Genomic DNA, 27,206 nt, shown 5'->3' with positions numbered 1-27,206 from the left:
AACTAATATCAAGGTACCTTTACAATGTTAGCTCTGAGCACTTAGGCTATGTCTAGACTGCAAGCCTCTTTCGAAAGAGGCTCTTTCGAAAGATACTTTCGAAAGAGCCTCTTTCGAAAGAGAGCGTCTAGACTGCACGTTGAACTTTCGAAAAAGCGGCTTGCTTTTTCGAAAGAAAGCATCCAGTGAGTCTGGATGCTCTCTTTCGAAGAAGCCCTATTTACATTGAAGAACGCCTTCTTTCGAAAGAGGAACTTTCGAAAGAAGGCGTTCTTCCTCGTGAAATGAGGTTTACCTCCATCGAAAGAAAAGCCGCGTTCTTTCGATTTAATTTCGAAAGAACGCGGCTTGAGTCTGGACGCAGGGGAAGTTTTTTCGGAAAAAGGCTACTTTTCCTGAAAAAACCCCTGAGTCTGGACACAGCCTTACTGTGGAGAGAGATTACATTTGTTTGAGTTAATTCTCTGCTACTGAATACTCCCATCATACCAATTGCCTTTACATACACAGCAGTATTTTTTAGAAGATAGGGGATATAATTGTACGAGTGAATTCAGCCTTATTAAATCTCCCCTAACTTGAGTGGAATTAACTCTAGAATGAGTGCGGCATGTAGAGTGGAAAACCTGGGTTCCCTGAAATCAAAGGAAGTTTTCTACTGACTTTCCTGGGGCCAGGGTTTCCCTATGAGTCTTTGTCTTAAAGCCATTGACTTTAATTCAGAAGGTAGGTACAACAAAAAATGTAACTGGATGATTTTTGTCTTTAGATTAACTCTCTTGTCCAATGTTAATAAATATTTTACTTGTGTAGCTGGTAAGTTGAGTGTGTTTCTTATTTATAAGACAATAATTCTATTCTGACCAAAGTCAGAAATGGAAGGCCACAATGTTTAATCGACCAGGCTACAGTTATTACTGAGTTAGGAGGAAGCCTGATGAAGCATTTTCTAATTACGATAGAGTAAAAATGTTTGTTTTCCAGGTTAAATGAAAATTTTGAAGAGCATAAAAAGATAGAAGTTAATGTAGCCAGGAGCCTAATTCTGCTGACTTTACTCACACCGAGTAGTATCCTGCTTCATGAACAGTCTTGCTAAAATCAGCAGAGTAAAGTACGACTCTCAGGCCTGGTCTACAGTAGGACCTTAGTCCGAAATAGGCTCCCCCAGGTTGATTTTGTCCGTGATGTGCCCACACTACCAAGCCCATTATTTTGAAATAAGGGGCTGCAAAATTCAAACTCTGTAGTCCTGCTTTTCATGGGGAATAATGATATTCCCAAACTTGTAAATTCAAAATAACATTAGTGTGGATGATCCAGTGCTACTAATTCTAACTAATTGGCCTCCAGGAGGCCTTCTTCAGCTCTCCAGAGTACTTCCTGGGGCTCTGAGTCTGAGGCAGCACGTCCATGTTAACGGACTACATTTGATTCTTCCCCGCAGTGAGGACACAGAAGTTTGAATTTGTAAAATCAAGTGCCCCGAAGTCAAATGTAGTAAATTTGAAATAATCTAGTGTAGACATGCCCTCAGTGTGAAAGGGTGACTGAATGCTGTGCAAAATTTGCTTTGGGCATATAGCAGATAAGTTGTTAGTGCAGTCGTAAATAATTCTGCATGGGACTGCATCAGTGTGGAAATTGCATTAAAAGTCAGATGGCCATTGGGGAAGCAGGTAAAATAAGGCATTAAATGTCATAAGAGACATCCAGTGGGTGGTTAATAGCAGGGATGTAAGGATGGAACATTTCATCCTTAACACAGCATTTCTCAAACTATGGGTTGTGACCCCCAGGAGGATCACGAGCAACTTAGAGGGGGGTCGCATCTGGATTCATTTTTTCACTTGCGACCCCTCTTCCCCAGGCCACGAAGAGAGGCAGGGCGGCGGAAGGCAGCCGTCGGCAAGCCACGCAGCATGGCTGGGGCTGCGGGACTCTTGGAGTGCGGCTCAGCTGCAGGAGGAGGCAAGGCAGCGGGAGAGTGAGTTATCCCACAAGGCATAACGGGGCGGTCGACAAAGGCTTTTGATGTCGACTGCCGAGTGTCCAGACTACCGCGCTGAGCCGACAAACAGCTGATTAGCACAGCGCGGCAGCCATTTGGATGTAAATGAAGTGGCGATTATTTAAATCGCCGCTTCATTTTGCTATATCTGCAAAGCTCATCTACTTGGCTCCGTCGATGGAGCCATGTAGTATAGACATACCCTGAGAGAGCTGCTAACAGGCCACTCCGGTTTGTTTATAAAAGGCTCTTCAGCCATGGAGCCTCATGGCTTCCCTTAGCTCCGGTTCACTATTTCCAGCCATGGGAAGCAGCATGGCCCACGGCCCACTTTGAGAAACACTGCCCTAAAGCCATTAAAAAACATTGTTAAGCAATAAAACAGCTTCTAAGTGAAAATCAGTATTTTTCAGCACACAAATTAAATCTTGTGTGCCAGTGGTCTTTATTGAAGTAATCAGAGACAACCACCAGCGCTTTCTGGGGGATTTGTGCAACCTCCATTTATCTTTAAGCTGCCAAGATAAATAATGAATGTGCTAGACTTTTACTGGTGTCTCACCCATCAAAGCAATATTAGAAGATTTTACTGTAGGAAAAGAAAATGTGACAGAATCATGAAGGGGATGTTATTAGCTAGACCCTTGTGATATATATTATAGATGTAAGCCCTGCCTGGCTCTATTGCAGAAGAAAAAGAGAATCTATTGCAAGCCAGGCTCAGTTTATACATATTGACCTCCTAATATAACAATGGCCATACCAGGGCAGTCCATCACCATTATCCTGTTTTCCAACAGTGGCTGATGCCAGATGCTTGAGAGGGAATGAAAAGAATGGAGTAATTATCAAATGATCCATCTCCTGTCACCATTGCCAATTTATGGCAGTCAGAGATTTCAGGACACCCAGAGCAGAGGGTTACCAATTGATGTTTTTAAATGAGCAATAACAGTCAACACAATGCATTGCAGATGTGAAGAATTCTGAATCTCCATCATAAATCCATCAAGTTTGGTAAAAATATGTGAAACTCTGTAGTGTTACCAGATGTATTGTGCAATATTTTAATGTAGTTTCTGCTTTACTTCTATCCTCTATTGTCTTCTGCTGCTCCTGCCTGTTCAGAAGATTTCTATCTATTTTGTTTCATCTCTGTAAGCTACAAATCTGTCAATGAGGCAGATTGACGTATTCTTGTTTGACATATTCTTCAGTAAGGGAAGATTGTTTTGCTGTTGTTGAGAATCCTTCTTCTTTGTTGTTGTTATTATTATTATTAATAATAATAATAATAATAACTTAATATTTTACCCTAACCATTTTTTCACTGTCTCTGACGATAGGGTTTAATTTCTGTTTTCAGAGCAAGATGGAAATATTTGTGCTCCTAGGGCATCTGTAATAAAGTCCATTCTTAATCTGGTATCAGTAATCTGCCACCAATCCTCGTATGAGATTCAGCTGGAATAAAAGATGCCTTGCACAGAAATTGATGGCATGCTTAATAAACTGGAAAAATAAGGAGCCATCCCCTTCCCTCAGTGTTACACTCAAGTCAACGGGGTTGCATGGATGTAAGAGAGAGTGGAATCTACTGCAGGATATATGAAACTTTGCACTTTCATACAGCTACCTCTGATCATTTAAAAGAGCTTAATATTGGTTCTTAGCATAGCAATTCCTTCTTTTTTCTTCACAAGGGTGATCTAGGACATTGAGTCCTCTTGTCACAGTCTACATCCATTTCTCCATCTTGAATTTAAAAGGGACAACTCAAGGTGTAAGTGTATGTCTACACTACAGCGTTATTTCAAAATATCTTAATTAGAAATAGTTAATTGGAAATGTTATTTTGAAATAACGAGTCTATACACAAAATGCAATTTGAAATAGCTTTTTGCTAAATCGAAATAGCGCATCCACACTGATTGGACACTGAATCGCATTTAAGGCTAGCTGAAACCGGTTCTGGCAGGGCATCAGGCCAGTAGTTGCTTTGTGTGGCTGCTGTCTGAGGCTATCTGAGGCTTGTGCTTAAAAGGACCCCCCGGACAAACGGTTTTTAGCTTTCCCTGCTTGCTTGCCTACCTCAATGAGGGACAGCAAAGCATTTTTCTCTTTGCCTGCTTGGTTGCCCTCACTCGGGACACCACAGAACGGGGCACCATGGAGCCAGAGCCACCTCTGGGCACTCTGGTGCTTCTTTTGGATGTTTTGCTGCAAGCATGGCACTTTTGCAGATTTGAGAAAAATATTAAGAAAAAATTTAAGCTCCCCCAAACTTTTAAAAAGTTTGTTGTGGATTCTTCTACTCTTAATGACACTGGGCATGTCTACGCTACCTTCTGGAGGTCAATCTTCTAGTGTAGACTCTCAGATCGAACACTGAGGGCAGCCCCCACCAGCATCCGGTACTCCTAACACTGTAGATGCTGCGGCAGTTCGGCTTAAGGTAAACTGAATCCATGGCGTACCTTAACTTGGCCTACCTGGTCTAGTGTAGATGAGACCACTGAATAGTGCCTTGCTTCTCAAGTGGTCCTGTTGAAGTGAATGAGTTTTCTTGTGAAGAAAAGCACTATTCAACACAAGAGAATCGAGGGCTAAATATGAGGTTTTTAAATCTGAGCCCTGTCTCAACTCTGAAGTAATTGCCATGTTTGTAGACCCTCTTCTTACAGTGCAGTGAATGAGCAGTAGTAAAGAATGGCAGCCAGATTCCAACACTAGTGGATTTGGGGAGATTTGTGATAGGTAGGATCGGATATGTGACCGATTGTATGTTTCACAGCCATGAGCCCAAGCATTTCATCCCTAGACTGTAAAGTGCCCCATAATCCTGTTGTTCATGAAAGCCAAAAAAAGGACGTTTTTAGGTACATGAAGCAAATGAGTTCAATTAGAAATATTTTTCTGTCAGGAATCTGTACAGAGGAAAATATTGGATCAGCAAAATAGTAACTAGGCTGTTTGCTTTTGTACTGTACTGCCAGTTACATATGTCAAATAGTTCATTCTTTTTACGCTTCTGCACAATCTATCTATCTATATATATATATAGTGAGTTGTTCACCAAGGGTGTTAATTGTGACTAGCCTGCATGAAAAACAGTACCAATAATGTACCATCTGACATTCTTTGTCACACTGAGTAGTAGCTTTCTCTGTGAATAGCCTCACTGATAAAATTAGATTCAGTGGGACTGCCTACGTACTGAGATTTTTTCATAACACAAAGGTGGCAGAATCAGGTCCAATACTATTTTCTAGTGTCTAATTTGCAAAAATATGGTCTGGATCCCACAGACACTTAAAGCACATGGGCACCTTTGTTCAATACATAAAGTTATCAACTTGCTTCTTTGTTTGCAGGCTCAGCGTCTACAACTTGACATGTTTTATTGTATTGAACAGTACATTGTTATGGGTGACGTATGTGTTCCCTAATAGATGGGAAAGGTGAAGAACTTTCTTTCACTTCGATAAACAAAGAGATGTAGTTGTTGGCAATACCAAGTCATGAACTTTATGGACGGTTCTTTTTCATTTACAAAGCTGACACTTTAAATGTAGCTCCAAGTAATTACAAATCAATTATAACCCACAATGAAGTTACAGTTTTTAAGTATATTCATTGTCTTCTAGTTACAGATATGAATCATCCTACTTTGCTCTAGGTCATAAGTTTGATAAAGATTATTCAGAAGTCCAGTCTAAATGGCGCTAACTGGAACTAATTATTAATCTGTGGGGAGTTGCTGTCATACATGATTATTTGTTATCTCTCCCAGGCAATTTCATTCCTGACGCCACTGGCTGTCATTTTTGTGGTGAAAATAATCCGGCGGACAGACAAGACTGAAATTAAAGAAGCTTTCTTAGGTAAAGCATATTGAACTTCAAAATGGCAAGGGCATAAGAGTTTCTACCAGTGATTTTTCTAATTAGTATTCCAAGCCTTGAAAAATCTGTGAGTGAAATCCTGGTTCCATTGAATTCAAGAAAAGCTTTAAAAAAATCTCTCTTTTGCATACACTTCTAAGGCTGTGAGTTCCATGACTTATTTTTATATTCTACTGATCAAATCAGATTCTGGGCCTTGGGTAAGGTAATGAAACACAGCTGAAATCTTTCTAATGCTGATTGGCTAGAATATGTGACAGATGCTCCTGTATTTTCTAAGCCACATTGGATTCCTGTTTATTTCCAGTGCTGTTTAAGGCAAGGGTGTTAATTTTTAAAGCTGTCTGTGGTTGGGATCCTTATTGCCTGCAACAATGGACCTTCACATTGATTCTGTACACTTCACCCCTGCCAATGTCTGTGGTCAGCCAAGGAACTTTTGCCAAGGCATTATGATTTCAAATATTTGGAACCTAGTGGCAGGGCATTTGTAGTGAGGAATCCATGACTGGAACTCTCCCCTTTGGCTGGTGAAGCAGGACTTGAGTTAGCCCATGAGCTGAAAATCAACAGACACCCATCTATTTGCCAAGACTTTTGCCTGTGCAAGACTGGATGTAGAGAGTATTAATGCTAAATCAATTTTTTGAAAGAGTGGAATTCTCTGTGAGTTTATTCATCTATTCAGATGCTATACCAGCTGGAGAAAAGATTATGGGGATTGGTTTTTGATGCTGCCAATCTTTGCAGTTGGCTGTTAAATTTATCATGAGCAATGTTTTATTGATGAAAATGTATTTAGTAGGCGGGGGAGCATGCATTTATACATATAAAACATAGTCATGGTGCTGGTTTTCATTCTATGTCTCTCATTTCAAAAGCAAAGGAGCTCTGGATCTGTCTCCATGATTTATTCACTCTCCATGGATCAGGGATATTTGATTAGTATCCTCTATTTTTGTGAGAGATTTTGGACTGCCAAAACTATTAGCCCCATAAAGCCCAAATCATAAAAAAGTCCAGTCACACAAGAAACCATATTTTTAATATTTTGCAAAGTAGCCCAATGTTCAATATTTGCATAAATTCAGGGGCTGGTTATATTCAAAAAGAAAACTCAGACTCAAAATATTAGTAGGAGTGATCTTCAGCCGGCATGATGATCCTATGCTGATTTTCATCAGATGAAGCTCTGTCCCATTGCCCTCTGCCCTGAAAGAATAAGAAATGGTTATTCTATAACTATTATTTTCTTTTGGAACTCTGATTCTCTAGGGAAAATGTTTGAAGATACTGGTTCTGATCCACTGCCTAGCCTTCTGTATAGCCAGTAACATATATGTTAACTAAATCCAGGGCTTAGTACTACTGCCACTTACACCAGTGAGGCGGGCAGCGGGAAAAGGAGTAGAACTCCCAGCCCCGTCCCCAGCCACTCCACCTGGCTCTGGCTCCGTGTACAGGATGGAGGGAAGCAGCGTCCGCAGGTCTGCTCCTTTTCCCATTCCCCTCCCAGCAGGGGAAGGAGCAGAACTCCTAGCCTCACCCTACCCAGCCCTGTAGCTCTAATAGCTCCATGGACGGGCAGGTAAGGAGTGGAACTGCCCCCAGCTCCTCCGTACGGCCCCCACTTCTCCCTTCCCCTTAGGTAACTTGGGATGTAGAAGGAAAGAGAAGGAGGGAAAGAGCATGGGGATTCCAGACTGAAGGCTGGGCGGAGTCATGTGGGGGCCATGTGCAGAGGTCACATGGCCTCCCTTAGTTGGTATGTCCCCCTACCGTATCTTATGATGTACGGAGCCATCAGGGAAGGACATTGTGGCTACAGAATGATAAGTGCCAGTGAAATAGCGATCCAGTGACACAATAGCCTGACTTCTCAATCTTCAAGTTTTAGTCACATCTAGATGGGGCTTGTCACTTCAAGTCCTTCCTCTGCATTCCAGTTTATACATAATAGCCTGATGCAGGAGCCATAACGATACATCACGTTGCCTTGATTGTTCTCCAAAAATAAGTAATCTGCCTGATAAGATTGCCCAGAAGAAATAGAATGCCATGGTTCTTGCATTATAACCATTCTAGCATATATAACATGCATTAGGAATGTTAGATGTTGATTAACTGAATAATTGTGTAACTGCATCAAATTTTAGTGGTTACATGACTATTTGATAGTCCCCGGCATCAGCATCCAGTGTGCTCCTCACTCCACTTCTAGGGAGCCCCCACCATATCGCACTGCTGTCTGTCTCTCACAAGCAGCAGTGAGGGGTGGCAGGTGGGAGCCGGTCTGCATGGGGAGCTGGTTTTTAAACTGTCTCCCTTCGCAGACCATATCCTGCAGACCACCGCACGCTGCTGCCTCTCATAGGGTATGTCTACACTACCACCCTAGTTCGAACTAGGGTGGTTAATGTAGGCAACGGGAGTTGCAAATGAAGCCCGGGATTTGAATTTCCCGGGCTTCATTTGCATATTGCCGGGCGCCACCATTTTTAAATGTCCGCTAGTTTGGACTCCGTGCCCTTGGCTACATGCGGCACGAACTAGGTACTTCGGATTAGGCTTCCTATTCTGAACTACCGTTACTCCTCGTGGAATGAGGTGTACCGGTATTTCGGAATAGGAAGCCTAATCCGAACTACCTAGTTCGTGCCGCGTGTAGCCGCGGGCACGGAGTCCAAACTAGCGGACATTTAAAAATGGTGGCGCCTGGCAATATGCAAATGAAGCCCGGGAAATTCAAATCCCGGGCTTCATTTGCAACTCTGGTTGCCTACATTAACCACCCTAGTAAGAGCTAGGGTGGTAGTGTAGACATACCCATATAGAGGTAGCATTGTAGGGCAACAGCAGCTCCTGTCTGTGGGGAGCCCAAGCTGCCCATCGAAAGGAGCTGTGCCAGCATCCCATGGAGGAGCCCCTGTCACGGGAGGACCTGACCTATCTGCAGACAGAGGCTGCACTAGCATGCCAAGGAACAGCCTCTGTCCGCGACAAGTCTGGGCTCTGTGGCAGCCTCCTCTGCCCCCCACCCACTGACTCTGATAGAGAGGCAGCAGCGTGGTGGGGGGAGCAAGAGGATCCGTGGGATCCGATGGTCATGGGCTCACATGCACTGACTCTTGCCCCCCCCATCCTGCTGCTTCCGATACAAAGGCAGCGGAGGGAACGGGAGGTGGTGCATGTAGCTGATTAGCCTAGGCTTATAGGTTAATTGTTTAGTCAACTACACGTTGGCATCCCTAACGTGCATGTATAAAGTTATAACATAGATTGCAGCAGGGAAGCAATTTAAATCCAAACAGAAAGGAACTTGAGTCTGATAAAGTCAATGAAAAGGCTTCGGGGGGAAGTAGATCAGGTCCTTTGCAGACACTGGTGAACTTTTACTTAAATAAAGTGTACAATATTTTCATACCATGATGGAATGACATTTTATTAGAAAGTTGCTCATTAATTTATTCTTATGATTATGTTGACAATATTATTATTATCATCATGTTGACACTGGTTGGAAAATAGTCATGTTTTTATTAATTTTTTGCAAAATATGTTGTACCCTTTTTCCTTCGGCACGACCCAATCAGACTAGGGTTATTACTCTGTTCTGCAGTTTACATTCAGCCACAATAATAAAAGAAACAATGTTATTAAAATATTTCCACTGTACCGAAGAATCCAATTTCAATCTGTTACAAGTTTCAGTTCATAAATCAAGTGCTGTAACTCTAGAGTTTATAACTGGTTGCCTAGGTTTTGATTGTTCTGTTCATTCTTTTTGTTTTTTAGCTGTTTCCTTGGCTCTAGCTCTGAATGGAGTCTGCACAAATACTATTAAATTAATAGTGGGGAGGTAAGTCTTCTCATGTTTTTAGTGATGGCTTAAACTGTCAAAGAAATTAAGATAGAGTTGACAATCTATAATCCTTTTAATACAAAGACTAAGCATGGCTCCAGAACACTCTGGATTAGCGGAGATTCCTGTTACCCTGCTCTCACCCCTGTAAAGGTTGGTGCATATATTTATTATGTGACATCTGACTGTTGTAGGATATTATGCTGTCAACTTTTGGAATTTGTGTGGCAGGTGGACTAGTCTGAAGATTCAGGCAAGCAAGACAAGGTTATAGAAAAGGTGTAAATTGAAATCGGTAGATTTCCCTGGTGATAAATAAGGGGAATAGTTGCAATGGTTACTTGCCAGCTCCCACTAGCACCACTAAACTGAAATCAGTTATTGGCTCTGCATTTCATGTAATGCATTTTTACTGTCCAGGAGCTCCTCCATCCAAATTACCAAGACCAGGAGTGTGGTAACCAATGGACTCCCAAAAAGGCTGTCTCATATTTTTCAGGAGTGCAGCATGCTGACCATCCCTGCTTGTATTTTGACATACCCTGCTCCACCCCAACACTGCTCTGTTGTCTGTCATAATACTTAGCACTTTTCACTTTAAAAGTGTATTAGACACATAGCTAACAGATCCTTACAGGAGCCCTGGGAGATGGGTAAGTATCATTAGCTTGATTGTACACATAGTCAAACCAATGCAGAGAAGTTAATGGACTTGTCCGTGGAGTCAAGCCAGATCCTCCATAGGTAGGTAGGTGCCTAACTCCTGTTGAAGTAAATGGGAGTTCGTTCCTAAATACCACTGATGATCTGGACCTCTGGGTTGGGATTAGAATTCTGTAGTTCCTTGTTCCCGGTCCTTTAGTCTAACCATCAGGTTTAGTTTAACCTCTTACAGTAACTGGTAAGGGTGCTACTGGGCAGAGAGTCAACAAGGCCCGTGCAACCTTTTGGAGCATGTGTGGTAGTTATTGCTATGTTGGATAGTGCGCTTGATCACTGAGTACGATATGCAAGTTGGCTGGATTATGCGAGGAATCACCCTGCACATCCTTTTTCAAGATCAAACCCATGTATGTCCATCAGGAATGAGCCTGTTGGAATGCAGAGATGCTACCATCCAAAGGCTGCTAACACACTCTCCTGGAAGTTTTCCTACAGCATGTATGTGTGAAAAAGTTTGGCCAAAGGAAAGGAATAAAGAGACATAACTATTGCTACCACACACAGGGTAAGAAGAAGGAAATGAACTCTCTATGGGATAGTCAGTATATTTAATAATCACTTTGAGGTTCATTTATAACAACACCTCTTATATTTCAAATGTCCATGGTGTTTTTTGTAGACCTCGTCCCGATTTCTTTTACCGCTGCTTTCCAGATGGATTAATGAACCCTGAAATGCACTGCACAGGTGATCCAGATTTGGTTTCCGAAGGCAGAAAGAGCTTTCCAAGTATCCACTCTTCCTGTAAGTTCAAATTCCACTCATCTTTGGTAACATTAGCCTCATCCATGTGCTAAGTGCTATTTCTGATAAATCATGTACCTGGTCCTAGCTGGAGGCACCAGGACTTTTGCAGAAAACATCTGGGTTGAACTTTTTAAACACTAAGACTCTGACTCTGTGGTCCTCTGTGACCTTGAGCTCTCCCAGCCTTGGTCTACGCTATGGAGTTATTTCGAAAGAAGCAGCAGAGCGTTCACACTACAAAACCTGTTATTTTGAAATAGTAGGCTGGTTATTTCAAAATCCGTACCCCTGCTTTCCTTGGGGAATAACACTTATTTCAAAATAGTTAATTCAAAATAGTGTGTGGGGGGATGCTCTGCTGCTGCTATTTTGAAATAACTGGTCCCCAGAGTAATTTGAAGTAATTACTCCCCGGTGCTTCCTAGGGCTCTAAGTCAAGGTAGCGTGTCCACAGTAACAGAACCTGCCTCAGGCTTATTTCGAGGTTTCCCTGTAGTGGGGCCACAGTATTTTGAGTTTGTTATTTCAGGAATTATTATTTTGAAATAATTTCCTAGTATAGACTTGCCTCCTCATTCCACAGGCAACCAACTCAATTCATTTGGACTTTCAGAAAGGTAAGAAACCATTCAAGGTGAGAGAAGGTGACAGACTTGAGAACTGTATTGTGTCACAGGTTTCCAGTATTGGACCCTAGTCTCTGAACTGGCTGGAGTCTACAAATATTAAATCATGTTTTATCTTACTAGTTATATTCAGACGAAATCTGCTTCAATTGAGCACAGGTTCATTAATTTGAGTTTTGAAAAAATTGCAATTAATGTCCTAATTAGTACTTTTCCTAGCTCCATTTCATGAATGCAAAGCTTGCTCATCTGTACAGGTTTACATTTATCAATAGCTTTACAGTTTCACAGTGACGTTCCCTTACCATATTATCCTAGGGTTTTTACTTTTGTTTCAGTGTTAAAGGCTGGACTGTGAAGGGTATAAAAGGGACTAAGATTGCTTCCCCTTACTTACATTCTTATCTTGTGTCAACGGCTCTGAGCAGACAGGGATAAATGAGAGCTGTGTGCTCATTCTAAGGAGGTACGTGGAGAGCTTTGACTCCACCCTTAAATGTGCTAGCACAGGTGATTCATCACATAATGGCAGGCAGTAGATTAGTAACAAATTACTATTTGCTGGTCTGGAACATAGCGGAAATGGAGGTGTAGTTCTGTCCACTGGTTGCTGCTAACACAGTACAGCTAGAGCCCTGCGTGGATACTAAAATGGTACATGCATCTGCAAAAATGATCTGTGCATATCCACATCCATGGCTGCAGATATCTGCAGATTTGCAGGGTACTAAGTATAGCTTCTCCTCACCCCATATGTTGGGCATGTGTCGAGCCCATGATCTAACTCATATATGGTAAACAGTGCATGCATATAGTACATATGTCATGTCATGTTCAAGTAACTTGCAGTATTTGCAATACATCCCCCAATGTTGGCTCCTTATATTTGGTTGTAATGAGCTTGGTTCAGCATAGTGAAGAATTACACCTCCACAGATTTAGATACCTGAATTCTTGCTTTAAGTACTGCAAATCTAGGGACTCTGCTTTGCTGACAGCATGTTAAAAATATGGCTCCAAGTCTACAGCATAATGTTCCACACTACTGTGATGTGAATTACAGTGTGGCTACCCTATTCTGGAACATATTATATTCTAAATTGGGGGCTCCAAAGCCCTACGTACTACAGGACATTCAGTGTACTTGTCCCCAGAGGATAAGAACTTCCTGGCTATAATGTGCACTGGTTTATATTGTCTCTCATCCCAGAAGCCAACCTCTGTTCCCATGCCAAGATTCCCTGTCATATAGCAAAGTACATTATTGTTGTGCCCTGGGGCCAGAGTGTATGTTTGTGATCAATTTTTTTTAAACTATATTAGATTTGTAAGCAGTGATTTATAAATTGACTTTGTGCAACATCAGTAAGGGTACAGTCCAAAATTATGAGAACAGTATTTTCCTTCACTGGTTATCATAATTTTATTATATGGCTTAGTTGATTATATTTTCAACCACAAAGACTTTTATGTCCAAGTGATATGACTGAGAGGCTGTTGTACACACATCAGTTGTTATCTATTGGTAATTCTACACTAAAGCACAGCAATTTGGAAACCTTGCTACAAGTTCTTAGTTATGTCCAATTTGATGCCATTATATGACAGTGTTGTATGCTCTGAAGACTGAGAAAGCAGTCTAAAATAAATGTTTTATTTCTATGCGGAAAAAGTAAAGCTCTAATCTTATAATAGTTTCTATTAGTACCTACCAAAATTTCCACATGGCAGGGGGTATTCAGATTATAGGACTAACAAGAGTTTATAAAATTAAATTTAAAAAAAACACAATAATTGTAAATTAATTTCCTTGTTGCCACTTCATCCTTAACTTACTGCTCTGGGCTTAAGTGTGGCGAGCAGGAAACACATAAAATGCAGCAATAGACCATGTTCTTGGTGGGATGTGTACAGATGTGGAATGCGTACAGCTCTGTACAGATGTGGTCACCTCATCTCAAAAAAGATGGAAAAGGTTCAGAAAAGGGCAACAAAAATGATTAGGGGTTTGGAACGGGTCCCATATGAAGAGAGATTAAAAAAGACTGGGACTCTTCAGCTTAGAAAAGAGGAGACTAAGGATATGATAGAGGTCTATAAAATGACTGGTGTGGAAAAAGTGAAGAAGGAAAAGTTATTAACTTGTTCCTATAACATAAGAACTAGGGGTCACCAAATGAAATCCATAGGTAGTAGGTTTAAAACAAACAAAAGGAAGTTTTTCTTCTCACAGCACACAGTCGGCCTTGCCAGCGGAGGTTGTGAAGACCAGGCCTTTAACAGAGTTCAAGAAAGAACTAGATAAATTTATGGAAGTTAGGTCTATCAGTGGCTATTAGCCAGGATGGGCAGAATGGTGTTCCTAGCCTCTGTCAGAGACTGGGACTGGGTGATGGGAGAGGAATCGCTTGAAGATTCCCTGTTCTGTTCATTCCCTCTGGGGCATCTGGCATTGGCCACTGTTGGAAGATGCCCCAGAGGGAATGAACAGAACAGGGAATCTTCAAGCAATCCCTCTCCCATCACCCCTTCTGGAAGTCCCAGCCCCAGCAGAGGAATCCCCAGTGGTACCGGGGCCAGGGGTGGCTGGGTGGTCTGGGGCTGACGAACCCCAGTGAACCCCACGTGGTGCTGGCTGGGAACCCCTGAGAACTCCTGGCATAACCAGCGGGCAGCAGGGCTGGAAGCCTCAGCCAGGTCAGCTTTAGCATGGCAGCTGCAGGGCAGGGAGTCCAGGGAGAGGAGACAGCAGCAGGGCAGCCAGCAGGGGAGCATTGACATCTCCTGATCGGCAAACTCCCTGGTCGAAGACAGCTCAGGTCCAGAGGGTGCTGGACTAGGGAAGTCTAAGCTGTAGTAATTAACCAGCAGCTCCCTGCCTGGATCCAGTACTTGCCAGCAGGACAGGACAACAGGAGAATCCATTCAACCTGTTACAGAAGTATGAATCTAGCTCTTAAGGACAAATTCTCATCTCAACTACATGGTGTAAATCCAGAATAACTCCTCTGACATTAGTTGAGTTGCACCACATTTACAAAGGCACAAGTGGAAATAGGAGTTAGTGTTGCATTAGCTCCTTCCTTATCTTCCCTTGCAGCTTTTGTGCTGTAACATGCAGAGTGTATGGAGCAGCCCTGGAGGCAAGTTTTACCCCATGTCCCTTTCACTTCACTACGCATCAAAGATGCTTGTAGTTTTTCCATGCTTTTCTGGTAGAAAAAAATCCTCACACTGGTAGGAATGAGAGTTGATATGATAAACCACAGTATCTCTATTGGACTGACAGTTAAAAGTAGCCTGCTGAAGTTTGATATTTCCTTTTTCATTTGGACATAGGAAGGAAATAAATCACAAGTGAAAGTAACATGCTGGCCAGCAGCTGGTAAGGAGAAAATAAAAGCCTCAGTCAAAAGCTATTTTCATCTTCAAGCCAACATTCCTTACAGTATTCCTTAGCCAGGCAGTCAGTCAAAAGCCTTGTTATACAATATCTGATACCTGATCAATGCAGGCAAGACTTTTGACAGGAAGATTTATTGTGGCTATGGTGCTACATAAATGCACAGCAAAGCCAGTCATGCTGACAGATCATCAATGGGGGCACCTCACACTACATGTTCAGTAATACCATCTTGAAACCCCCCTTTCTTGCAGTCTAGGCCCTTGTATGACTTGCTCTTGCACTTGGAGAACTGAACAAGTTATATAATTCTTAAGCTGCCTGATTATAAGTATGAAACAAAAGACAGGACTATGTAGCACTTTAAAGACTAACAAGATGGTTTATTAGGGGATGAGCTTTCGTGGGCCAGACCCACTGTATTTCATAATAACCTGATTTTTCCTGGCAAGGTTGAAAACTGCTAGGAAGCTATAATTTGCTCATGTCAAGTCAGTAAATGGTGCCACTTACAGAAAGCCCTTTCCAGAGTCCTATCACTGAAGAGTACAACTGGAGAGGTCCAGTCATTTGACTTCACTAGAGGAAGCACCATTTTCAGGGCTGGTGTTTCAAGGAGGGGGTATGATTCAGAATGGCAGTGCAATAACCAGGATACAAACTGACATGTTAGTTGATTATCAAGGGTAGATAGGTTATAACCATATGTGACTTATCTCAACAGGGGTGGGGTAAGAAGATCAGCAAAAAAGCTTTCCTATTTTCAAGGATCTTCCCATGATTCCTAGTGCTCCTTTCTATCTTCAGGAAAATGCTACAGGAGTTGCAAGCATCTGTATAGAGCAGGGTTATTCAAACTATGGGGTCGTGGCTTGTAAGGGTAAGTTGCTAGTTGGCCATGAGACGCTTTGTTTACCTGAGAGTCTGAGGCATGGCTGCTCACAGCTGCCCGTGGCCAGTCAATAGGAGCTGCAGGAAGTGGTGTGGGCTGGACCGTCGCTTCCTGAGCTCCCATTGTCTAGGACAGTGTAAAGCAGCTGCTAGGAGCTGCAAGTGGCCATGCCTGTGGATTCTCAGGTAAATAAAGCATCTTGCAGCTACTATCTTGCAGCCAGCTAGAGCAGTGGTCCCCAACGTTGCGTGGCTGCCGGGCGCCCGGGGGCAGAGCCACTCACGTGCCGGGCACATGGGGACGGGGCCATGCATGTGCCGTGCACCTGGGGGCGGGGCCACCCACAAGCCATGCGCCCGGGGTCGGCACTGCGCATGTGCCGCGCGCCCGGGGCAGGGGCTGGCAACGCACCCCGGGCCGGCACCGCGCATGGGCCGCGCACCCGGGGCCGCCCACGAGCCACGCGCCCCAGGCCGGCACCGCACATGTGCCCTGGGGCCGGGGCTGGGGCCACCCACGCACCCTGGGCTGGCCCTGCGCATGTGCCACGCGCCCAGGGGAGGGGCTGCCCATGCGTCCCACGCCTGGAGCCGGCACCATGCATGTGCTGTGCTCCGGGGGCGGGGCCAGCCCAGATGTTTCAGCGGACGCACAGAAATCCCCCGGTGGGCTCCATGGTGCCTGTGGGCACCGCGTTGGGAACCACTGAGCTAGAGGGTTATCCTTCCAAACCATGACACAAAGGGTATGTCTGCACAGCGGAGATATTTTGGGATACTATGGTATCTCGAAATAGCTACCCCGCATCTTAGAAATGCACCCATTATTTCAAAAATATTTTTTGAAGTAATGGGCGTGCTGTTTCGCCATCCCTGTAAATCTCGGTGCACAAGGGTTAAGGGATGACTCGAAATAGCATGTGATCTTAAAATTTGGCGCTGCGTAGATAGCACTAAATTTGGAAAATAACCTATTTCGAAATAGACTCGAAATAAGCTATGGAATTTGCGTAGTGCAAATTGCGTATCTTATTTTGAGTTTCAGGTGCTGTGTAGACACACCCAAAGTGTGAAAACCCCAGGTATGTAGGACAAGAACAGATCCAGATCCTTAATGTTAAAAATAAAAATTGTACCCAAGTTAGAGTGAGTCATTTGTGGGCATTGTGTTGGGCTGTGCTGTTGGTTTGGTCTTCAGGCTGATTAACAGCCCTCCCAGGGTGAGGAAGATATGCATTTATGGAATCGCAGATTTGTTATCTTGGTCATCTGTGAGTGGAGTGACTGTACATGAAGTTAATTTTCCAAGTGTAGACAGGTGTCTCACACAAACTCTACTTTAGAGGGACCCTTATCATATAGGAGTGTGTTTATTCAGGGTAAAGGATTTGACTACTATATTTAGCAGTTGAACTCCAAAGCTGATGACAGCAAGAGCTAGAAGCACATAAAGTGTTTTTTCTCTGTAAAATATGTTTCACTGCTTCTTGCAAGCGGTACAGAATTATTTTTAAGTGCATCTGGAAGATTTATGCAGCTTGGATACTTTTGTTTTTAATTTTGAACCTCTCTAGTCCAGCATCCTGATTCCTGTTAGCCCTGACTACTGCCGAAAACTGCTGTCCTTCCCTCTCTGATAGAGGTACTGGGAAGTGCCACTGTTGTATGAAAACTCCATATTCTTTGGTTTCCTTTTTTTAAACTCTTGAGTGAGGCTTTTATAAGTGATGGGCCAGATCCAGAGCTCACTGCAGACAATAGACTTCAATGGAAATTGCTGGATTAGACTCACCCTGTGGCTAAATGATGGACAAAATATAACAACCCTATTGTGAATGATGAAAGAGCATGGATCCCATTTTTCATTTAAACATGAATTTTATGGGGGTTTAGGTGAGTTGGATGGTTGCAGATCAAAACACCATTTTAAATACAACCTATAACTAACTAAAGTTCTGGGGAAAACTTCCAACTATACACAATCCTTTGCAAAGAGCTGATCAGATTCACTAGTAGTGGAACAGGAAGTTGTAAATTATGTCTGTTTGAACATCTGAGCTCAGATTGGGAGGAATGGATTAACCCCAAAGTAGACAATGACACTGACACTACCTTCTCTTCTGAATAGGAACGTTTTGATTTGTGGTTAGAGTCTGACCTAAGGATGCTGAGGTAGTGCTTGGAATCAACACAACCCCCAATTCCTATTCCCACCTTTCTCCCATGTTATCCCTTTGGTAAAACAACTGAGGTTGTGGATTCTTGATACCAGTTCAACTTCTTATCTCAGAATGTTTCAGTCGGGGGTCCTGCTCTTTAAAGTTTACCACCAGCATCAACTCTGCATTGAATCTCAGCAGAGTCTTTCTAAAATGCAAGGCTACTCTTTGAATTTGATATTGCAATGCTGCTATTGTGGCTATTTTATTTACTTTATTTCAGGTTACTACCTCTAAAGATATGTCAAAGCACACAGGAACAGAGTAAGTTACAGCACACGTAGCGAGGTAGCTAAGTTGGAGGAAATCAGATGTGCCTCTGGAGATGGCTGTCAGTAATGTGCCTTTCAAAGGCATAATTTATCCTGAGTGACAGGTGGAGTGTCTTTGGCATGCCTGTGCAAAAGATCTAGCTAACTTTCCCCCTTATCCCTGATGCAGCCATCTCAGTGTACAGGGGAAGAGAGTCTGTGCCCCTTCTGAGGTTACTCCTCCCAGTGCAAGGGGACAGATTATTCCTCCCTATGAACAGGTGCACTAAATCAGCCCTGTAATGTAGCAGAATGAAAGCTGACTGGAATAAACATTAAAGGACAAAATGGACAGAATGTGGACTTGATGCACTGGTACGCTTAGCGCAACAAACAGCACAAATTGGGCAGAAATCAGTAAAAGCTATTGTAGTCTGAATAAATTGGACAGAATGATACCTAAAACAGAATGATTATCTGACATATTGAAATGGGGAGGGAATACAGTGTGTAAATAAAGTCCACTTAATTGATTAAGCCAGGCACATAGTAGTTGAAAAGCACACTGATCACACGTACAGCATACTGATGGGGTGGACAGAAAGCTTCCTATAATTGATTTTTTGACCTTTATCATTGACTGATGTCATTTTGATGGCTGTGTCAGGTTCACAAAGCAGTGAGTGCGCCTGGCATTCTGTCATGTACTTTATTGAAAAATCAGTAATGTCTGACTTTTTGAATATCTGTTGTTAAAAAGTCACCATCACATAAAGGATCCTTGTTAAGTTTCATTATTGACTTCGTCAATGGAGTGCAGGGAAAATGCATGGGCAATAAACCCTTCTAATTCCAGTTTTACATGCAGGAAAGCAATTCCAAGCAGACCAGATGGCCAATGATAAAGATGGAAAATGAAATCAGAAAGGTTCTTTTCAGTATCTGTCAGCCTTTTGTTACTGTAAGTAGCTTTGTGTATTTACCAATTCAACAGAGATTTCTCAGAGCATCATTTTTGAGTGCTAGTTTTGCAGTGAATATTTGATAGTAGGCTCCAGCTAGTACTCGGTGGACGAGAGGGGTCTGAGTTTGCTCGGGTGACAGAGTTTGGAAGAGAGGAACAGAATACAGTCTTTCAATCATTTTGGGACCCCAGTTTCCAGTTTTATAGTTTAATGGCCATCCTAAAATATCATTACTGAATTATTTTATCCCTTATGATGAGCATGGGACTATGGAGAATAAAATCAGTTGACCTGCTCTGTGTCCTCTTCAACACAAATAATCTGAGTAGCTTGCAAATAAAACCAAAAACCAACTCTCCATCTCTGCCATTGCTTTACTTGGGAAGTGAATTCCCTCCTGTAGGGAGTATTCGTGAATTCCTTGTACGCTCAAAACTCCTGTTGAATTCAGTGGGAATGTTGGATCTGCCAGGCATGCAGGATTGGGTTCTTTGTCTGCCTCCATCTCCCCAATATTAGTAAGCTTTAACAACACGACAAAGTTTCTGACTTTCTGTTGAATGGAATGAGCCATATCTCAAGTACCCAATGAGCCAATGTGACAAGAATGCAGAATAGATTCTCCAACACGAGGCCTCATGTTTCCATAAAGGAGAAGAGGAGGAGAAGTGAAAGTGCAGCTCACCTTTCACACAAAGGGCAAAGGAGAAGACTATCCTGATTTCATGGTAGAAAGCTTTAGGAGTTTCTTGGGAGCGGAGAACCGTAGGGGTTTCTTCGGGACTTTCCTAAAGAGAACTCAGAAAGTTGCTAGTACCAGAGCTAATATTCCTGCTAAATTAACAAAGTATTCTAAGACCTGTTTACCTGCCTTGTTTTTGATTGCATCCATATTCTAATTCACTTCCTTTCCCGGGCTGAGAAAAATCTTTAAAAATGAGTGCAGTCATCACAGGAGCTGCATCTCCTTTACACAGGGTGCTGAACGGTATTATTAGAGGCTGGAATGTTGTGTCTTTCTGCCTCCTTGACCTGCCATAGAGAAAGACAAAGTGAACTACCTTGGCCACAGGCCAGGAAGCTATACTTAAAACAGATGCTGCTTCAACCATTTCTTTTTTGCAAGTTCAATGTAGTGCATATATTTCTCTCTCATCTAATCTTGAACCATGTAATTGGATATTTCTCTTTTTTGTACTTGATGCGTCATTTCAGAATGCTCTGAATTTGTTTCAGTATGTTCTCCTCTATTAAACTATGCTGTATTCTATTCCAGTTTTCTAAGTGCTCCAACAATTTGTTACAAAGCCTGCTTTTCGCTCTTAGGAAAGTACAGCCTATTCAGTTACCTCAAATTTCATTTGTAGCATGTCACATATTTTTGTTGCCTGAACAAATAGTAATTGAGAAACTACAAATACTGTTTGACTGATTTAGGTATCAGTCAAAATGGATAAAAACACCTGCCCTCACCTGAAGGAGCCAGATGCATATTGGTTCTGGGAGCAGAGCTGGCTACCAGTCAGCACAAGAGCTATCATGCAACTTCTGCGTTCAGAATGTGGTGTTGAAATATATAGCCAGCGGCTGTAGACAATGCCAGATGTATTTCCTAGACCCATTTGATCTACTGTGGAGACCTACCTTGTTGTTTGCATAGAAGAGACTTCTCCCTCTAATTATCTCCCATCAGGGCAATACAAGAAAGGATTTAGGGACGCATTTGCAAAGGTATTTAAGTTTCTAAAAATGGAGATCAGCATTCAGTGGGAATTTTGAAAGTTCCTTGGACTCAGATCCTCAAAGATATTTAAACGTCTAATTTTCATTTATTTCTGGATCAAAGGCTTTATCTACACTACCAGGTTATTTTGAAATAAGTTATTTCAAAATAATAACTCCCGAAATAACTATTTTGAAATAAGCTTATTCCTTTTCACAAGCAGGAGTTATTATTTCAAAATAACAAGTTCATTATTTCAAAATAAGAGGCTGCGTAGTGTGGATGCTTGCCTTGTGGTTTCCAGTGTAGACATGCCCTAAGTGAAAATCCTGTTAGGAATGTACCTGCATCTTTAGGTGCCTAAATTTATTTAAAAAGCTGGCTCTTGTGTAGTATTGTGATTTTATTCTTGTATCTTCTTTCAGCAAGAGCAAAATGTCACCACAGGAAAAACTAATTGAAAAATCGTACCTTGCCTTATAAAATATGTTTTCAATTATGTTGCATAAAATAACTCAACCACCATTTCAAAAACTTGATACTTGAATCCTGAAACTAAGGGCACCATTTCTGTAGAGCAGGAGGTAGGGGAGGGGGCAGCAGCCATGTATACTGGGGTGCTTCTTGCATTTCTTCCTGTTTCCCTGAGGGAGCAAGAGGATTTCACAGATTTCATGAATTACGTCTCTGCTCCTCCCCTCACCAGTGAGAGGCATGAACACAACCTATGTATTTTCCCCTTGCTCCCTGATAGTCAAAGGAAGGGAAGAAAAGCAGGCAACGCCTTAGTTCTGCCCCTTCGGCTCTCCTGAAATGACACCCTTGCCTGAAACCTGCCAGCTAGAATTACAAAGGATATTTTAAAGATTAATTTCTGTGAATTTAGCTAGGGAGGAGTCGGATATGTAAAGCCAGTATTGAGATCCAGTTGTTTCTCAAGTTTGTCAGCCAAATGAAGAAAAACCGGACCCCTGTAATTTAGACCAAGCTCTGTGTGTACTTTCCCCAAAATGCAGATTTATGGTTTTGATTTAGGCTAATCTCTTGTAAAGCATTTCCACATTCAGTTTTTAACTGAGTCTGTACTCACTTAGTGCTTGGTGTATGTCCATGCATACAACATGGGTAATACAGGTTGGACCTTCCTTGTCCGGCACTCTCAGGACCTGAGCCGTCCTGAATGAGGGTATTTGCCGGATATGGGGAGGTCCCCTGCCACCGGCCTCCCACGACGCTCCCACACCCTGTGTCTGGCTCCACTCTGTTCCCACTGCCACTGGGTTCCAGCCTTCAGGCTTAGATTTGTGCTCCGGCCCACTGAGGCTCCCCAGGGGCAAAGCTCCCCAGCCACAAAAGCCCAGCTTCTCCACTGCCTGCCCGGGAATCCAAGGAGCCAGGGCTTGCTGGCTGCCCCGTTTCTGCCGTGCTCTGCTGGGAATCCCCAGGGATGGTGCTTGCTGGCTGCTCCACTCCTGCCACAGCTGTCTAGATTTTTCTCCTTTTTCAAACTTGATTGGCCCTATGGAAGGTGTGGCTGCAAACAAAGTTCTGTTGTGGGAAAAGAAAGAGTGTGCTGTGTTTGTTTAAATTGCATCCAATAAGAGCATCATAAAAGTTGGATGTACTTACAGTCCAACCATAGCCTTAACAAACAAGGGCTCAGATTCATATAGCAGTTATTAAGCATGCAGATCAATAAAGGAAAAAATCAGACACGGTTGAGTAGGCTGCCAACACCATTGTGTCTCTAATCTTCCCACTAAGTAGATTTGTTGTCTTGGTTCTGACTCTGAACTTCATAAATTAGCTACAGGGAAAGCGAAGGGAAGCAAACCATTCTGTTTCTCAGATGGTGGGACTCTAATTACCAGTAACTGCTGCCTTCTTCACATGGCTTAACTGTTCACTGGGTAGTTATAAAAGCTGAAGAAAAGATTTTTTCAGATTAGCTTTTCAAACTTATATAATTTACCCAGCCAAATCCTACACGAAGGGTGTGTGCAGGTCTACCAACAAATCTACGCAGGCCCATCCATCTCAGCTTAATAACCAAAAGGAGATTTTGAGAGAGCTCTAGTTTTGTAGTATCAACAAGAAACATCTTCACAAACACAGCAGTTCTTTCTTAGCATGTTAATATATTTAACACATGAAATACCATGAGGGAAAGTTGCTAGTATGTAAAAGCTTTTGAGTGCTGCAAATAAATACTAACGCAAAATTACTGCATATAGTGTTTTACTTTTGAGACAAATATTAGAGATTATGAGCCAATTAGATATCACTGCCTAGCAAATATGTGTCTTTTCCAATGGTTTCTTTTTTCTACAATCTTGAAGGAGGAATTTGTAGGCAATGGCTCAGATCATGAGCCCATTGAAGACAATGGCCTTTGTTGGAAGATGCTGGCTCAGGTCCTTACAGTTTTCATATGAATACATAATGGCACTGATACAGAACATTTCATCCCAAAAACTACAGACAGTCTTTGCAGATAACATGCCATATTCTAGCCATATTTTGCTTGCTCAGTAGAAACAAACAACTAATTTGTGACGAATAATTTATTCTTTTTAGTCTCTATTTTTTTTGCTCAGAAATAGCTGTGAGCAGATTGCTGTTGTTTCAGAAATGCATTCATTATTCTAATTCATTTATTGAATGTTTTTAAATGTTTTACTTGTGGATTGATCAAGAAAATTCAGCCTTTGAGCTATGTTTCTTAGAGAAAGAATCTGTTTCATACAATATGTGATATTGTTTCTGCTTCCTGTTGATGAGCACAGAAGTACTTTTTGTGTGAATATGTACATTTAGAATATTTGGGACCTGATTATTCATTCTGTTACATCTGTTCTGTTTTGCTTTTATTCTGTAACCACTGAACCCATGTTTTGTGGGTGTAATTCTGAGGTAACAAGTAGAGAATCAGGTCCTTAACTTCCATGAATACTCATATATGCAACTTGAAATCTGCTACCATCACGCATTTTTACCAGTAAAATTAATGAAAGGGACTACGCATGTGAGTTCAGCTCTCACCAACTTGGGTTTTATTTATAGGAGCCTGATCCAAAGTCATTGATCCAAATGGGAAGGTTCCAGTTTAATCCTGTGGGCTTTGAATTTAGCCATCTATGAAAAACAGAACTGATACAAATAAAAGTTGTCAGAGAGAAACAAAGTTATAGACAGGCGAGGTTTAGTTTTATGTAGTGATATTAAATTTAATAGCAAGCATACTGCTTTGTATGAAACAAACTCAGAGTGGCAAGAACATGAACAAAAATGTCCTAATGGATCTTTTGCATATACCATTTCTGTGATTCTGTTATTTTAGATTTAAGTCAGTAACCTAAATGAATTTGAGTCATTGAGCTTAGGTCATATAGCCCATGGAATCCTCATTAATTGAAAGGCCCATCCATTTCTAAAATAGTTTTTGGTTGCATTTTGATTCAAATTTATCTGCTTCCAGCACAAATCTTAAACTCTTGCTGTGCATGAAACCATCTCTTTGATTTCTGTGTAGTTTCTTCTATCCCTATGCTTCGTTATACTGTCTGAAAAATTGTTGTAGCAATTACTATTAAATACAGTTGAAGGATTCGGAGAATATAATTAGAAACCTGAGATGAAGCATGGAATTAACATGTTTGGCTGTAAGTGCAACAAAAGTGGCTTTTGTGTCATATGTTTTTTTAATTAGTTACTCCTTAATCATCTCTTGATATGTCTGAGCGCTCTTGATAAGACTGAAAGAATTCTGACTCTTTGGTAGTAAAAAAGAAATTATCTTAGCTCTTTTTTGCAAAGTAAGACATGTATTACCTCATCATCAAAGCAGCAAGCAACTAGAAAAATGGTTAATTGATATATATATATATATATATAATCCTAGCACGACCCTTTCTTCTGTAGGAAATAAATGCTTTTAAAAGCAAATCTTAAATCTGTGAGAATGAAAGTTAAACAGTCCCATTGAGGGACTATTTTTAGTAACAGAAGCATTTTTTCATGCAAAAAATTCTATATGCTAGCACTGAGGATGTTTCTTATTTTCCCATTGATCATATCTAGAGACTTCAAATTTTTACTATGTAATTTTGGGGTGATTTGGGATTTGTACCATCTCCTCATTAATTATTGTTTTGCGAAATTAAACCCAAACTCATAAGAACATAAGAATGGCCATACTGGGTCAGAACAAAGGTCCATCCAGCCCAGTACCCTGTCTGCCGACAGTGGCCAATGCCAGGTGTCCCATAGGGAGTGAATCGAACAGGTAATGATCAAGCGATCTCTCTCCTGCCATCCATCTCCACCTTCTGACAACAGAGGCTAGGGACACCATTCCTTACCCATACTGGCTAATAGCCATTAATGGACTTAACCTCCATGAATTTATCTAGTTCTCTTTTAAACCCTGTTATAGTCCTAACCTTTACAACCTCCTCAGGCAAGGAGTTCCACAGATTGAGTATGCGCTATGTGAAGAAGAACTTCCTTTTATTTATTTTAAACCTGCTGCCCATTAGTTTCATTTGGTGGCCCCTAGTTCTTATATTATGGGAACAAGTAAATAACTTTTCCTTATTCACTTTCTCCACACCACTCATGATTTTATATACCTCTATCATATCCCCCCTTAGTCTCCTCTTTTCCAAGCTGAAAAGTCCCAGTCTCTTTAATCTCTCCTCATTTGGGACCCGTTCCAAACCCCTAATCATTTTAGTTGCCCTTTTCTGAAACTTTTCTAATGCCAGTATATCTTTTTTGAGATGAGATGACCACATCTGTACTCAGTATTCAAGATGTGGGTGTACCATGGATTTATATAAGGGCAATAAGATATTCTCCATCTTATTCTCTATCCCTTTTTTAATGATTCCTAACATCGTGTTAGCTTTTTTGACTGCCACTGCACACTGCGTGAACGTCTTCAGAGAACTATCCACGATGATTCCAAGATCTCTTTCCTGATTAGTTGTAGCTAAATTAGCCCCCATCATATTATATGTATAATTGGGGTTATTTTTTCCAATGTGCATTATTTTACATTTATCCACATTACATTTCATTTGCCATTTTGTTGCCCAATCACTTAGTTTGGTGAGATCTTTTTGAAGTTCTTCACAGTCTGCTTTGGTCTTAACTACCTTGAACAGTTTAGTGTCATCTGCAAACTTTGCCACTTCACTGTTTACCCCTTTCTCCAGATCATTTATGAATAAGTTGAATAGGATTGGTCCTAGGACTGACAATTGGAAAACACTACCCCATTCTGAAAATTTACCATTTATTCCTACCCTTTGTTTCCTGTCTTTAACCAGTTCTCAGTCCATGAAAGGATCTTCCCTCTTATCCCATGACAACTTAATTTACGTAAGAGCCTTTGATGAGGGACCTTGTCAAAGGCTTCTGGAAATCTAGGTACACTATATCTACTGGATCCCCCTTCTTCACATGTTTGTTGACCCCTTCAAAGATCTCTAATAGATTAGTAAGACATGATTTCCCTTTACAGAAACCATGTTGACTTTTGCTCAACAAAGTATGTTCTATCTGTCTGACAATTTTATTCTTTACTATTGTTTCAACTAATTTGCCCGGTACTGTCATTAGACTTACCAGTCTGTAATTGCTGGGATCGCTTCTAGAGCCCTTTTTAAATATTGGTGTTATATTAGCTATCTTCCAATCATTGGGTACAGAAGCGGATTTAAAGGATAGGTTACAAACCATAGTTAATACTTCCGCAATTTCACATTTGAGTTGTTTCAGAACTCTTGGGTGAATGCCATCTGGTCCTGGTGACTTGTTACTATTAAGTTTATTAATTAATTTCAAAACCTCCTCTAATGACACTTCAGTCTGTGA

General features: G+C 41.7%; 1 protein-coding gene across 5 annotated transcripts in view; it reads left to right on the top strand.

Annotated features, from left to right (window-relative positions):
• Positions 1 to 27,206, top strand: part of PLPP4 (phospholipid phosphatase 4) — a 111,911-nt gene that overhangs the window by 41,196 nt on the left and 43,509 nt on the right. For all 5 annotated transcript variants that reach the window (XM_075935355.1, XM_075935353.1, XM_075935351.1 and 2 more), the window contains 3 exons: positions 5,805 to 5,895; positions 9,712 to 9,775; positions 11,121 to 11,245. In XM_075935355.1, the coding sequence (XP_075791470.1) occupies positions 5,805 to 5,895; positions 9,712 to 9,775; positions 11,121 to 11,245 (280 nt within the window). The remainder of the gene's footprint in view (positions 1 to 5,804; positions 5,896 to 9,711; positions 9,776 to 11,120; positions 11,246 to 27,206) is intronic.

Source organism: Pelodiscus sinensis, chromosome 8, assembly GCF_049634645.1.
Source record: "Pelodiscus sinensis isolate JC-2024 chromosome 8, ASM4963464v1, whole genome shotgun sequence".
In the NCBI taxonomy this organism is placed as follows: domain Eukaryota; kingdom Metazoa; phylum Chordata; order Testudines; family Trionychidae; genus Pelodiscus; species Pelodiscus sinensis.
The sequence above is the reverse complement of the archived record's forward strand: the minus strand, read 5'-3'. Positions and strand labels throughout refer to the sequence as shown.